Source organism: Aotus nancymaae, unplaced genomic scaffold (genome assembly GCF_030222135.1).
Source record: "Aotus nancymaae isolate 86718 unplaced genomic scaffold, 86718_ANA_hifiasm-v0.15.2.pri h1tg000014l, whole genome shotgun sequence".
NCBI lineage: Eukaryota > Metazoa > Chordata > Mammalia > Primates > Aotidae > Aotus > Aotus nancymaae.
In genome coordinates this window covers 89318010-89332794 of record NW_026988425.1, presented here as the reverse complement: position 1 = coordinate 89332794, position 14785 = coordinate 89318010, and the positions used below count along the sequence as shown (strand labels likewise).

Here is a 14785-nt window from a genome sequence, read left to right as displayed (position 1 = left end):
AAGAGAATAAACAGTCATTAAGCTATCTTTAAGAGTTATAGTTAAGTGATGGCATAATTTTATATATAACATGTTACTAATAAAATTTTTTTCAATAAAAGAAATTTGAAGATGCTAAACTTGCTGCTGCCATCTCTGAAGTGGTTTCCCAAACTCCAGCTTCAACAACCCACTCTGGAGCCCCACCCCGTGATACTTCGGTAAGCAGTACATCTTATTTGGGAGATAAATATTTGTTTTTGCAGTAGCCAGAACTAGAAAGAAAATAGGGCACCTGTTTAAAGCAAATGAAAATAGGCAGAATTATTAGGAAGATCAGGCACCTTCTATTTCAGAAGAGCCGAGACTGATAATTTAGGGAGATGGCAGAGAGCAACTTTGAAATGATTAAATGAAACAATATATGTGAAAATACTATACACGTAGTCAAGGACCTTAATACTATTGTTGCTTTACGAGAATTGAAAGCATAATAAGGTGCATTGTGCCTATATTTGATTACTAGATTTGAAAAATTCTTTAGCTTTCCTGATAATTGATTTTATCTTATACATTTTTCCTTATACATGCTGTAATTTACTACCCTTTATTTAACCACAGGTTTATTTTATGGAATTGTTGTGTTTGAGCTTCTCTAAACAAACAAAAATTTTACAAACTTGTCATGGAATAGCACTGTTTTCTTCCCAATTCACACCAGTAAAAATCTGTCACTTTCATACTAGTAGTGGAAGAACCTCAGCATCAATATTGTTTTAATTATTTACATGCTCTGAGGCACGGCTGTGGGACCAAAGCTTTTCCAGACTTCCTTGATTAATTACCTCTGTGCAATACCAAATTATACATTATTGAGGAGACCACAGCACATCAAATTATAAAGGGATTGCCCTAAACCAGATCCCCATCTCCTTTGGTTGAGAAGAGTTCCTCATTTTCTAGATGGAGATGAAGTAGCTTTAGTGAAGTCAGCTATGCTTCCATTCCTTTTGATGTAGCATCAAAGCATATTTAGTGCTGTAGTCTGAGATTCTGATGGATTTTCCTCCTGTTGGATCAGCTTCAGGATCATCTGAAAATATCCAGAGGCACAAATGACAAAGCCCAGACCTGGCCCCAGGCAGCTCTACCATTAGCAGCTATAATCCTAGGTTATAATAAACTACTTAAAACCAGTAAAATGCCGTTGTGTGTGTGTGTGTGTGTGTGTGTGTGTGTGTGTGTAAACATACCCAGTCCCCATGCAACAAAAAGGAAGAATCCTTAAGTCTAGGCTGCCGTTTATACTTCAGTTCTTAATATTTGGGCCAGAGATTCTTCCCTGATGAAATAGTAAATATTTGCAATCGAAAACTTTTTGCCTTTAAGAAGTAAGTTTTAAAATGACACTTCTCTCATCACATTTCCCACCAGTCTTGTTTTTAGTTAAGATTTTATTTGAAGGTGTCACTAAAACAAGGTATAAAGCTTTATTTAGATAAAAAATATTGGGAAATCGGAGTCAAATAAGCCATGATAATTCACAGGAGTTTCCTTTGCTGAGATTATTAGATTGTCACTAGCAATGTTACATACGCTGAAAGCATTTGAAAACATATTTTCAAAGATCTGTGTAATAAAATCACTCCAACAGGAAAAACTGCTTCAAAGGAAATAGAAGATCATGGATGTAGCTTAGCATGACAGGGAAAAGCTTTATCAGTCCCAAGACCTGCATTCTATTCACTTTTTAACAATTTGTTTTCAAGCAACTGACTTAACTTCCCTGAGCTTTTTACCTCCAAAAAAAAAAGAGCTTTTTACCTCTTAGTTCACTGAGAACCATTGTGGGCATCAAATAAAACTGGATAATGTATATGAAAACACTTTGAAAATCAACTGGAAAGTTCTGTACAGTATTGGACAGAGTTCAGCACGGTGTCTTATGCAATGTAGATGTTAAACACATTTTTAATTGATTTCATTTAGAGGTAGAAGTCAACATTTTGAATGCAATGTGTTGAAAAATGTTTTGAAAAAAACTTCTTAGGATTTTGCTGTAATAATACTAATAATAATTTACCATTTGTTGGGTCCTAACATACAAGTACTATTTTAAACGCCTTTTCGATCATTTGCTTTTCTCAGCAACATAGGAGTATAGGTACTACTATTATTCACATTTCACAGCCAAGGAAACTGAGGCTCAAAGGGGTTAAATAAGCTGCCTGAATCATACAGTAAATAAATGTTAGAGGAAATAAGCTACCTTAGTTACAACATTCATTGTTATTCCAGTAGCTGCATTTTTTTTCCTCTAGAATACCAGCTCCCATTTCTGCAATTTAGCTTCCATGAGCTTCCTGAAGATGAAAAGAGAGATTTCCCCACCAGTTCAGAAATTCTTGGAAGTCTTTCAGGCCACTCATAACCAGTGTGGCAGAGAAGCCCCTTCTCCTCTCCTGACCCCAGATCGTCTCTGGGGTTTTGTGCTCTAGGAAGTATTAGGATGGCAGTGCCAAGCTCCATGGCTTCCCACAAACTGCGGGTCATGCTGCACTTTATGAAATGCACCCCTCAAGATCTTAGAGTCTTACAGTGGACCCACAGAACCAAAGAAACGCTCACCCTCTATTGCAGAATCCTGCTTCTTAACCATCTGACAACATCAGTGGATGTTGTTTTCATATCCAGTTTTCTAATTGTGTTTAATTTCTAAATGAAAGGCACACATGATTAGTTCATTTGCTTTTGGACTCTTTATGTGACCTCCAGGCCACCCACTGGGTGTGGCTCTTGATGCTGCCACTAAGACCTCCTTAACCTGGTGGGATCTTCGCCAAGAGATGGGCAGGGTGGATGGAAAGTGTTGGACCTCCAACTCCAATAGGTTGACAGATGCTGCTGCTCTTCTCCTGACTTTCCATTCCCAGCCTTCTCTTCTCTGACCCTGTCTACTCCCCTGCCCCACCCCCAGATGTCTTTTTCTTCTGAGGAACAGGTTCCCTCCTGAGAAGATGGAGTTCCTGGGCTAATTTGCCTCTGATATAGTTTGGCTAACGAGTGACTAATTCAGTATTATTTACTTTTTAGCAGAGTGACAAAGACCTCGATGATGCCTTGGATAAACTCTCTGATAGTCTAGGACAAAGGCAGCCTGACCCAGATGAGAACAAACCAATGGAGGATAAAGTAAAGGTAAAAAAAAAAATTACTAATTGAAATTTTAATCCTTGGGTCTTGACTCTATCATTGTCATAGGAATATTGATATGAACTTAACCTATATTTAAAAAATGAAATTATAATGATATAGAAAAATCAATCTGTACTCCACTGGAGGGGAAGGTCACTGAATCTGTGATAAAGAGACCAGTGGAGCCTCCTGGAGGAGATTCTGGGAGGTAGGTGTGGCTTATGCATGGCTTCCTCCCATGCAACACATGCAGTCAGCACATCCATTCAAATTAGCTATTGTCCCAGGGTTGCTTATAAACAGGCAAAGTTGCAAATATGACCTCTTTAAATGGCAAGGTACAGTGGCCTGATTTTTTTTAGAAAAGTGAAACCATACAAGAAAAAAAGAAAAAGATATTTTATACCTTTGGGTTCTAATCTTCTAACATGGTTTCTGAGGATAATTATTTAATCATATATTTCAATTTAAAATATAGCTAGAAAATTCACAGATATGAATTGACATATAGAAGCATATGGGTTTATGTATTTTAGCCAACTAGCAGTCTGTTGAAGTTATCTGTGTTGTTCTGTTGCTTAAAAAATAAAAACAGACCATATGTTTTGCCTCATAAAAGTATAACAAATACTGAATGCTACATTTGACAATGTATTTTCTAAATGAAAGAGGAAATGAATATTAATTATATCTGCTCACCATTTATATAGGAAAAAGCCAAAGCTGAACATAGAGACAAGCTTGGAGAAAGAGATGACACTATCCCACCTGAATACAGACATCTCCTGGATGATAATGGACAGGTAAACTGAGGCAAATTGCTAGATCGGATTTATGCTACAAAGATCTTTAAATTCAAACCTCCCTTGAAATAAACAGTAGTTGCAATCTTTTACAATAGCATAAAAACTTATCATAACTGACTGCTTTTCATGTGTCACTGAAGCTGACCAGCAGGTAAATATTTTTTGAGCCAGTATCATTGTACACACATATGCTAGGCTCTGTGGTATAAACAGGGTTGAATACTGTTCCTTTACTGATGCTTAAGAGTGATCCAAGAAATGTGATTCTCTTTTTCAGGAAAAGCTATAAAAATGACTAAGGTGATAGGATTTCAAAGGAAGTAATCTCTGTTTAAGGAGAGCAGAAGAGGAGCTGGTGTTGGGATAATCAATAGTAAAATCAATAAGGCAACTCCAAGACCTAGGGTCTCCCTATCTTCTTCTACATCACCACCAGCACTATTGAAAGTGAATACAGGCAAAGCGATACTCCCAATCACAAATGCTGTTTCTCTACCAAAAAGGCCCTGGCCTTCTGTCTTCCACATGGTAGAGGCTAGTCTTTTGTAGGTCAACCAGGACTGTTTTTTGCCTCTTTCTTATTTGGTTTCTACTTTTTAGTCAATTAGATGAAAAAATTACCCTTTCCATGCCTGTTCATCAAATAAAAAACAAGGAAGACCACATTACACCCTTCTCTTTCTGTACTGATTCATTTTGGTGCATAAGATCTTACTCCTGATTTAAATAGTACTATCAGCCTCAGGGTGTCCTATTATAGGAACCAATTCTCCTTGCCTGCATTCAGTATTCCTCAAGACAGCAATTCCACATTCTGCTTAGAGTCCTTGCCACTTTGATAGTACCAACTCACCCTGCTTGCATTCTTTGGGAAATTTATTATTCAAGGCCCTTGCCTTTGACGATGGGAAAGATCACTGATGACTTTCTAAGTGTATTAAGCTATAGTAAATAAGATATAAAAACACAGGTAACTTTTTATAACACTTTAAGTAGAATTATAAATGATAATACATAATGGCAGAAGGTTCACAAATAGCGTTTCTTTCACTTCCAGGACCAGACTCTTTCATACATTTCTCCCAAGTCTATAGAAATGATTTTAAAGAATAGAAACTAAGCAAAGCTGATGAATAAATAGTAGGGACCCAGGTTTATTCATTATTGCAAGTCTACACTCCATTTTATCCAAGTCAAGTCACTGGATAATAGATTCTCTAAATACCGCCTAAACCTAAGTAAACCTTTACAAAGATCTATGCTTAACCAATAGTCTGCCTTATTTTTAAGGACAAACCAGTGAAGCCACCTACAAAGAAATCAGAGGAATCAAAGGTAAAGACCATAGGAACATATTTCCATTACATTTTGTTTTATTCTAGCCATAGGGTTATTCGGCATTTTAAAAAACTAAAACATATTGAATGCCTACTCTGCGCCTGGTACTTTGTGAAAACATGCATATACATATGTGTGTCTATTGTTTACCTCTCAGTTAGTCTTCACAAAAGTCCTTTAAGATAGAAAACTGAGGCTCAGAGAATACTAAGCAATGTGCATTAAAGAGTAGAGGAAAATAAAGCCGTCAAGATTTTCTTACTTTTCTGTCTCCTTTACAATACATTATTGTTAGTAAAGAATGTCAGCAAGTTTTTTTTCTTACAGAAACATCTTTTATTTGTAAGTGATGTGGGAAAATACACCATATTGCATTTTGCTTCTTCACTGATGGTTATTTCTACTCATATCTCAGAAGCCTGCAGATGACCAAGACCCCATTGATGCTCTCTCAGGAGATCTGGACAGCTGTCCCTCCACTACAGAAACCTCACAGAACACAGCAAAGGTACTATGCTTTTTCACATAGACTTTCTTTGACATGTATGTGTGCGTATGTGTACATATATATAATTTTTATTTATTGATGGATCTATCTATCCATCTATCCTGTAACAGGATCTTACAGCCCAGGCTGGAGTGCAGTGGTTATGATCTCAGCTCACTGCAGTCTCTGCTTCCCAGGCTCACACAATCCTCCCACCTCAGCTTCCTGAGTAGCTGGGACTACAGGCATGCACCACCATGCCCAGCTAATTTTTGTATCTTTTGTAGAGATGGGGTTTCACCATGTTGCCAGGCTGGTCTCAAGCTCCTGGGCTTAAGTGATCTGCCAACCTCTGCCTCCCAAAGTGCTGGGATTACAGGCTTGAGCCATTGCACCTGGCCCTTATAATTTTTCAACTGTAGAATGAATCAAACGATGCCATAGAAAACCTTAAAATGAAAAGAAAAAATATCTATAATTCCACTGCCCCCACCAAACACTATTATTTTGTGGATTTCCTTTTTTTCTATATGTATGTTTTATATAATTATACTTACAGTCTACTTGTAAAACATTGCATAACATTATTTCTTAAATGTTACTTTGTAATTTCCATAGCCACCATTTTTTATCCCCACACTATATGGTTGTGCAACAATAATGCTATGTCTGTATTCATTTAAAGTGAGAGCAGGCCCTAATGAGAGGAGGCATTCTCATGCTCTTTTGCTCTCTGGCGCTTCCTCCCCTTTTCTGTCTGCTCAGCACAACTGGTGACTTCATTCCTCAGTGCACAGCTCAAGCATCAGCTCCTTAAGGGAAGACTTTTTTGTCTTACTTCTTCTCCCTTCCCAGGCCAAAGTTAGAGGCCTCTCTCCCATGCCCTCCTTGCTCTCTGGTTACCTGTCTGTGCTTGTGTATCACACCACTGAGCTGTGCATTTTATACAGTAGTGATGTGTCTTTTACCTCAGTGCTTCTCATACAGCAAAATGCCTGGCACTTAGCAGGTGCTCAAAACATGATTAAAAGTGAATGAGAAAAGACTGTGTAATTAAACAAGTGTGGGGCATTTTCCCTCAAGCTATACCCTCTTGTAAATCAAATGGAAGGAAAAGTGAAATGAGTACCTCCTTGTTATTTTCAGAAGAGTTAATTCTGTAGCTCTGAGTTTGCTGTTGTTTTGGCTGTTGGAAGGCACTGCTCTTGATCACTGAATTGTCAGTGCTTCCATATTGGTAGTTTAATTTCTAGACCACCTTAGCATCCTGTCACCCCTGGTAACTTGTAATTAATGCCCTTTTTGGTGAATGGACTTTATTTTCATGTAACTTACTCCAGCTTTCTCTGGTTGTTTCCATTGTTACATTTCTCCTTCATAACACTGAAAACAGGGTTCTGTTTTTGCCCTTTTGGCACACAAAAGCCAGTCCTGATAGAGACAAACTCTGTTTTGTTTTTTAAATTTTATTGTGTATATTTCAGGTTTAAAACATGGTATTTTGGGATGAAATACCAATATTTACTAGAAATAGTAAAATGGTTACTGTAGGGAAGCAGATTTACATATCTATAACCTCACACAATTACTTTTTGTGACAAAAGCAGCTAAAGTTTACTTATTTAACAAAAATCCCTAATAGAATTTTATCCTTAGTCCTCTTGTTGTTTGTTAACTCCCTACACTTGCTAATTCTGCGTATCTGCTATTTAGTATCCTTCAACCTATATCTTTATTTCCACCTCCTGCTCCCTACCATGGTAACCAGGTTTTATTCTCTGTGTTTTTGAGCTTTTTCTTATATATATATTCTACATATAAGTGAAATCACTTTTCTTTCTGTGTCTGGCTCATATCATCTAGTATAAGGTCTTCCAAGTCCATCCATATTGTGGCAAATGGCAGGATATCATTTTTTAAGGCTGAATAATATTCCTGTATATATATATATTTTATACACACACACACACATACACATGACTTTTTGTATCCATTCATCAACAATTAGGTTATTCCATATCTTGGCTATTGTGAGTAATGCTGCAGTGAATATGAGAGTACAGATATCTTTATAAGGTGGTCATTTCATCTCCTTTGGGTATACACCCAGAAGAGGGATTGCTGGGTCATATAGTACTTCTACTTTTACTTTCTTTAGGAGCCTCCATACTGTTTTCCATAATAGCTGTACCAATCTACATCCCCACCAACAGTGTCCTAGGGTTCCCTTTTCTCCACACCCTTGCCAGCATTTATCATCTCATTGATAAGCTCTGTTTTGATTAGGAAAATAAGGTCTGGGTGAGTCATGCACCACAAGAATTGGCAGAGCATCAGTGTGACCCACACTTCTCTCCTTATTTCTATCCTTTTTCGCTCCTGCTTTAAACAATTCTCTGACACTCACCATTGTTCAAAAAATCATGACAAAAACATGCAAAGTTTTCCATTATTTAATTAAATTGAAGATCTCAGGATAGTCTGGATTAATTTAACTGCAGCCTAGCTAATTGCTATATGGATTGATGATAGCCATAGCCTCATTACATTTCCTTTGCTTTAGGATAAGCGCAAGAAGACTGCTTCCAGCTCCAAAGCATCTAAGAATGGAGGTAAAGTGAAGGATTCAGCAAAGGTAAATGGAGCAGTAAATATACTACAAATTAGTTTAGCAGTTTCACAGAGTAGGGTTTATCACTTCAGTCATTTAGTTTATTACTGGAATCTATTTAGAATAAAAGATTTCTTAAAGTACTCTCTATCCCATAGTATGCCTTGTTAAAGTAATTGAATTTGTATAGATATATATTTTTTAAAGTAACAGGTACTTTAAAGTTCTAAATGAATGTTCTTGACACAACTCAATTTTTCTGTGTTTCCTGCCCTAATTAAAATACTACCAGAGTATGTGGTGTATATAGATTTTAGAAGATGGAAGTTGGAAACTTCCTATTATTAAAACTACTCAAGCTGTGATCAGAAATGAAAATTGGATTAGACAACTGTTTCCTGCCCTAATTAAAATACTACCAGAGTATGTGGTGTATATAGATTTTAGAAGATGGAAGTTGGAAACTTCCTATTATTAAAACTACTCAAGCTGTGATCAGAAATGAAAATTGGATTAGACAACCTCTAGGTCCCTTCTGATTCCAAGACATATGATTCAAATGATTACTACTGTGATCCCCTGGCTATAATGAGGAGTGAGTCCAGTTACATCAAAGCTTTTAAAACAATATATTAAAATCTTCCTATAGTAGATTCCCTTAAGGGACATAAGAAACAGCATTAATAATTAACAGTTACGCCATTATATCTCAGAATAAATACTTATTTGCCAATTATTTAACTTCACTTATACAAAGTATTTGATCAGCTCTTTAACAAATAACAGAAAGCATAATAACCCTATATGATGAGTGGATTTGCTGGACAGCTGTGACCCTATGTACAGGAGAAGGAAGGATCATCACAGAATGAAACATTGCCTATCAAGAATACCTATGCATATTTTATAACCTACTCTAGCCTTAAAAAATATAAAGCTGAGAGCCATAAATTTAGGATCAGCATCACTTAACGTTATTTTTAGCTTATAAACTTGAGGAGGAAGAACTCACAATGTTTTAGCCAAATGAAGAAGAGAAACTGAAAGGACCATCTTATTTTTCCCCACTGACTGCTATATTTTGTCCCCTAATTCTGAAAAGGCCATCTCCTCATACTTAATACAGAAAGGAGAGAGCTCACGGATGGTTTTGCTTTCCCTTTTAGACAACAGAGGAAGCTTCCAAGCCAAAAGATGATGAAAAAAATACAAGTTAAAGTTTAAACTATCTGGTAAGTTGGGTGTTTATTGTAAATGAAGACAACTGTACATTCTACCAATTTCTGTGTTATGGATGAGAAAAATGAAGTCCACCTCTTAATTCATGCTCTCTTTATACTATTGACATGAAATGCATACTGCAAGATCTACAGAGTAATCAGTCATTCTCCAAAACCACTAAATGGGATGAGTGTGCTACTGAAATGTTTAAAAACCTTAACCTTATAATTAAAAGCTTTTTAAAATATTAGGCCAGGCACTTAAAGAAAATGGCCATCTGAGGCTACTTGAATCTTTGAAATCCAAATGCTTATTACTGCAGATTATTGTGGCAAAGCAAAATTAGCATGTTACAACTTAATGAAATGTCCTTAAGATATTGATATTCCCCAAAATACCAATACGTGGTGGGGTGGGGAGAAGCTCTTTAGAGTCTGGTGAAAATTACAGGGTTTTGGGAACAAGGACAAAGGAAAAGATTGGCCACTTTTATTTGTCTTTATTTTAGAAAGTAAAGTACTGTGTTTGATTATAATTTATGATAACTGAAGAAATTGAACAGATGAAGGAATTTTTGAGATCTTCAGAGCTGGGCCCTTATCTTAATCTTCAGAAAGGGGAGGACTTACTGTAAGCCTTAAAAGCATACAAGCACTTACTGACCAACGCCTAAAAGAAATCAAAACGTAGGTTAAATTGGGTTCAGCTCTCTCACCACGATCCATTTTTCACATAAAGAAGGAGCTATATTAATTAGAACTGCTCTAACAGTTTTCCTGAAATTAAAAAAATTATCTTAATAATCCACTTTCATGTTTACTTACAGGAAATTCCTTCTTGTCTATTATACAATGCTTTTACTAAGTGGTATATTTACTACGCTTCTAAGAAAATTACATATTAAATGATTCACTTCATTTTTTATTTGAAATTTTCAAGGTATCTGCATATAAAATCTTCAGCTGGTGGATGGTGACTTTTGAAGAACAAAAGGCTTTGGCAACAGAAAACAATTGTTCTGGGTAATTTGCTGAGTCTTTGAACATCCTAAATATTGGTTTGTTAATCTTTTCCAGAAAGAAAATGAATTTGACTGGTTCACCTGTGTTATTGTACTGAGTACTGATAAACTTTGAATTTTTTTAATTGCCTTCAATTGGGAGAGAAAGAAAGCTTTATATTTGTAAGAAATATATTTGATAAAGTTTCTTAAAGCAACACCAAAAAAAAAAAAGAAAATCTAAGCAAACTTTTGCACATTCTACACACAGTGCCTGTAAATCTCATTTGTATTTTCAGTTTGCACTTAAATTTTTTTGTTAGTGTTTGGAAAACAATGCTTTAAACATTCTTCAGTGTTCTGATTTCTTATTACCCCCTTTCTTCTTGGGCTTTTGAACTGTATTTGATGTTGCTTTGGGATTATGTTTATAAAACATAAGATATTGTATATGGGCACATATCTCCTTTTGGGCTGCTAATAATAAATTAATAATAGGTAACCTGGACAATCCAGGGAGCACCAAACCCCTTTTCAGTTTGAACTCTTCTTTGCCAGGTGTAAGGACTCTGCACCTTACAGTCAGCACAAAACACACTGAGACTTGAATCAAGTCAGCAACAGAGCAGAATACAGGTTAGATAAGTCCCTGTGTAGCAAGTTTTGAGCATAAGAAATAAAATCTAATTCTTAGGGTATTCATCTGACTTGAACTTGGTGGTTTACGGTGTTAGTAAACTGTGCTTTCTATTATCTATACAGAAAACCCACGTAGCAACTGTGTGCTTAGAGCTATTGCCACGTTAGTCCTTGCACTGTATCACATCTGGCTTTATGGAACTTAAGTTTACCTATACAAAAAGAAACTTCTGCTTTAAAAAAATTATATATATGAAATTTTAAATCTGCTTTTCTCCCACAGCAATTTAAGAAGTAGGCTCTAATGTCCTACAACTTTGAATGGTTTCTGAATGAAAAGCTTCTGAACATTGCATTGATATCATTGATTAGAATTTTGATATTTAATTTCATCTTTATTTCCTGGTAGTGAATGCAGGAAAAGATGTCAGGTACATAACACAAAACGGATTGGGAATTTCTTGTTTCCAAAGGGCATGGCCTTCCTTAGCATCAGTTTGAAGCTTTTGTTATGGCTTAGCTGACTTGTTGGTAGCGGAGCAAGCAAAAACAATAATATTGCTTAGGAATGGGCACCACATCTTGTTAACCTCCCCCACAAATACTCTCTGAAAGTCATGCACATACCTATGCGATTTCACACTCCACCAGCTTAAAACGCTATGTCTCTGCCTGTCAGAATTAGTCACTATTCTATTTTTAAGGCAACAACAAGAAAAGAAAAAATACTTTTCCTGAGTGATTTCTAACTTTTTATCTAATCCTCCCATTTGGGCAGTATAGGGGTTTGCTTTTTTGTTGTTGTTGTTAAAAAAGACCTCGAAACCTTTGACACTGACAGATGAGTTTGCAAGGTATAGCTGCAGTATGACTAATTTCCATGTGTATCTAGAAGTATTTTTAAATGGCATACCAAAATCTAGAAGTTTAAAGATGCCTATAAAAGTAAACATTTATTTAAGGTACTCTGAATATGCCTTCTTTTTAATTAGAAATATCTTCAAGCCTTGGGTGTTTGTTAATAACTAACTGGAGTAAGCTACGGGATCTAAAGCAGCCCTTTTTACAATCAGTTAGGAGAAAATAATTGCAAATATCCACTTAGAGGCAAAGAACAATTTTTATTACCTAAAAAGTTTCTGCACATTGTTGTGGCAATATTGTATCTGTTTAGAAAATGAGCTTTTCCAAAAGCAAATGAAGATAAATTCCTCAGGTGACCAAAACTGAAAATCAGTATTTCCATGTTTCATTAATCAAGACATAAAATACAATTAAAGCAAAATAGTTTACATTAAAATCTTGGTTGTGTATTTTTTTTAAGGGAAATAGCTTGGGGTGGAAATTACCGGTGATTTCTGTTTTTATGAAACTATTCACCACAACAAATAAGTATAAAAATTCCAATTCCATTTTTATACCTATTTGTTGTGGTGAATGGTTTAATAAATTGGAGAGTGATGTCCAGAAGTCACTCTGTTCCATCGTGTATTAGAGGAACACATTTTGACATTTTTCATATCAATCATACTCCTTTATCTTGAAATTTCTGCCTTACCTTCGAAAAGTTCAGTTTGAACTCTTCTTTGCCAGGTGTGAGGACTTCCGCACCTTATAGTTAGCACAAAATACACTGCGACTTTAATCAAGTCAGCGACAAAGCAAAATGCAGGTTAGATAAGTCCCTGTGTAGCAAGTTTTGAGAATAAGAAATAATAAAATCTAATTCTTAGGGCATTGTCTGACTTGAACTCCATTGGTTTACCATGCTAGTAAACTGTGCTTTCTATTATCTGACATAAAACCCGAGCAGCAACTGTGTGCTGAAGCAACTGTGTGTAAAGTCTTCACAAAAGACTTCAAAGCCAAAGATTGTCCTCAGGCAAATAGGAACAAATATTTTGTTTCACAATGTAGTATCATTTATTGGTGACTCTTCGATAATTTACCATCAGTAAATGCCAATAACTAGTTACTTAGAAATTGTGAACTAGGCCAAATAAGAAGCAGCGAGAGAAAAAAATCACCTCCCTAAAAGGGTTTTCCTCCAGGCTTGAATGTAAAAGCTCTGCCTTTTCAGATGAGATACTATATCAGTCAGGGAAATAGATGACACTCAGAATTATCTGAGGAACGTTCTATAAAAATATTTTTTACTAAGTTTGCCAGCACAGTAAGTGAAAACTGCAAGTCCCGCCAGGACTAGTAAAAGCCAGGCTCCCACCGAGGCCCTAATCCTGAAGGGATGAGGAGGGAGCAGTTGCCAAAATCCAGAGGTGGAAAAGGCTGTGTGGAAATGAGGGTCCCCTCTCAGGAGCTAAGGCCCTCAGGGGAGGCCAGCCCGCGGTATATCCGAACGGGAATCAGGGAAGAACACCTCTACTACTCCCTACCCCGACCCCAGCCCCAGCTCTCTGACTCCCCATTGACCAACATCCAAAGGGCAAGAAAGCGTGATGACTTGGTCTCCTGGGCATGGAGCAAGGAAGAGAAGGGTGGGCAGGGGGTCTGGCGGTGTCCGCGGGGAGAGCTTTAACCCAGCCATCGTCTGGCTTAGTCTCGGATCCAGGAGTTCATTGTTCAGTAGTCGACTATTCAGTCTTTTGAGGAGACTGATAAAACAGTTTATGAATGACAAGCATGGGGCACAGGGTTTTGGACACTGAGGGGCTTAAGCATAAAATATAAAATGAGAAGAATAAGGTACTTTATTCCTCTGTGGCAGGGAACTCACCACTTGGGTTTACATTGCAGGGCAACACCTGTGATGAATGAAACACATGGTAGTGATCACCCATTCATGAAAAACTAACAGCCAATCTTTTCACAGGAAGAGTCAAAAAATGAGTTGAGGGGGTGAAAGTATCTTCAGCTGGTGCCCAAACAGCCATCTCTAGTTTGAAAATACACTCAACAAAATGTTGGTGATTAAAGATAGCAGGAATCTGGCAAGGGAGAATTATTTTGTTTTGTTTTGTTTTGTTTTGTTTTTGAGACGGAGTCTTGCTCTGTTGCCCAGGCTGGAGTGCAGTGGGGCAATCTCAGCTCACTGTAACCTCTGCCTCCAGGGTTCAAGCAATTCTCTGCTTCAGCCTCCTCAGTAGTTGTGATTACAGGCGCCCACCACCACGCCTGGCTAATTTTTGTATTTTTAGTAGAGACAGGGTTTTACCATCTTGGCCAATTTCTGTATTTTTAGTAGAGAAAGGGGTTTTACCATTTTGGCCAGGCTGGTCTTGAACTCTTGACTTTGTGATCCACCCGCCTTGGCCTCCCAAAGTGCTGAGATTACAGGCATGAGCCACCATGCCCGGCCAAAGGAGGAATTCTTACAGAAATTCTAGCTTTTCACTCTGCAGCCATACTCTGATTTTATCAAAATTGTTATCCATCCAACGGATATTTTCTCCAATGGTTTCAATTGTCTGTTGGACACAACGGAGCTGAGAACCATTTTCTTTCAAAGAGCTGAAGAATCCTTTTACCTTGTGAGGAAAAAGTGGGTTTTA

The 14785-nt window shown here is 37.0% G+C and overlaps 2 protein-coding genes across 11 annotated transcripts in view; one reads left to right on the top strand and one right to left on the bottom strand.

Annotated features, from left to right (window-relative positions):
- CAST (calpastatin) overlaps positions 1-12576 on the top strand; it is a 109582-nt gene extending 97006 nt beyond the window's left edge. For 5 of the 8 annotated variants that reach the window (XM_064376174.1, XM_064376173.1, XM_064376178.1 and 2 more), the window contains 8 exons: positions 102-200; positions 3073-3177; positions 3885-3977; positions 5271-5315; positions 5734-5826; positions 8369-8440; positions 9583-9648; positions 10577-12576. In XM_064376174.1, coding sequence (XP_064232244.1) covers positions 102-200; positions 3073-3177; positions 3885-3977; positions 5271-5315; positions 5734-5826; positions 8369-8440; positions 9583-9633 — 558 coding nt within the window. In that variant the 3' untranslated portion in view covers positions 9634-9648; positions 10577-12576. The remainder of the gene's footprint in view (positions 1-101; positions 201-3072; positions 3178-3884; positions 3978-5270; positions 5316-5733; positions 5827-8368; positions 8441-9582; positions 9649-10576) is intronic. The other 3 variants (XM_064376177.1, XM_064376176.1, XM_064376175.1) reach the window with 1 other exon arrangement.
- Positions 102-14785, bottom strand: part of LOC105707067 (endoplasmic reticulum aminopeptidase 1) — a 47631-nt gene continuing 32947 nt past the window's right edge. For 2 of the 3 annotated variants that reach the window (XM_012437830.3, XM_012437831.3), the window contains exon 19: positions 102-14761. In XM_012437830.3, the coding sequence (XP_012293253.2) occupies positions 14606-14761 (156 nt within the window). In that variant the 3' untranslated portion in view covers positions 102-14605. The remainder of the gene's footprint in view (positions 14762-14785) is intronic. The other variant, XR_010342617.1, reaches the window with a different exon arrangement.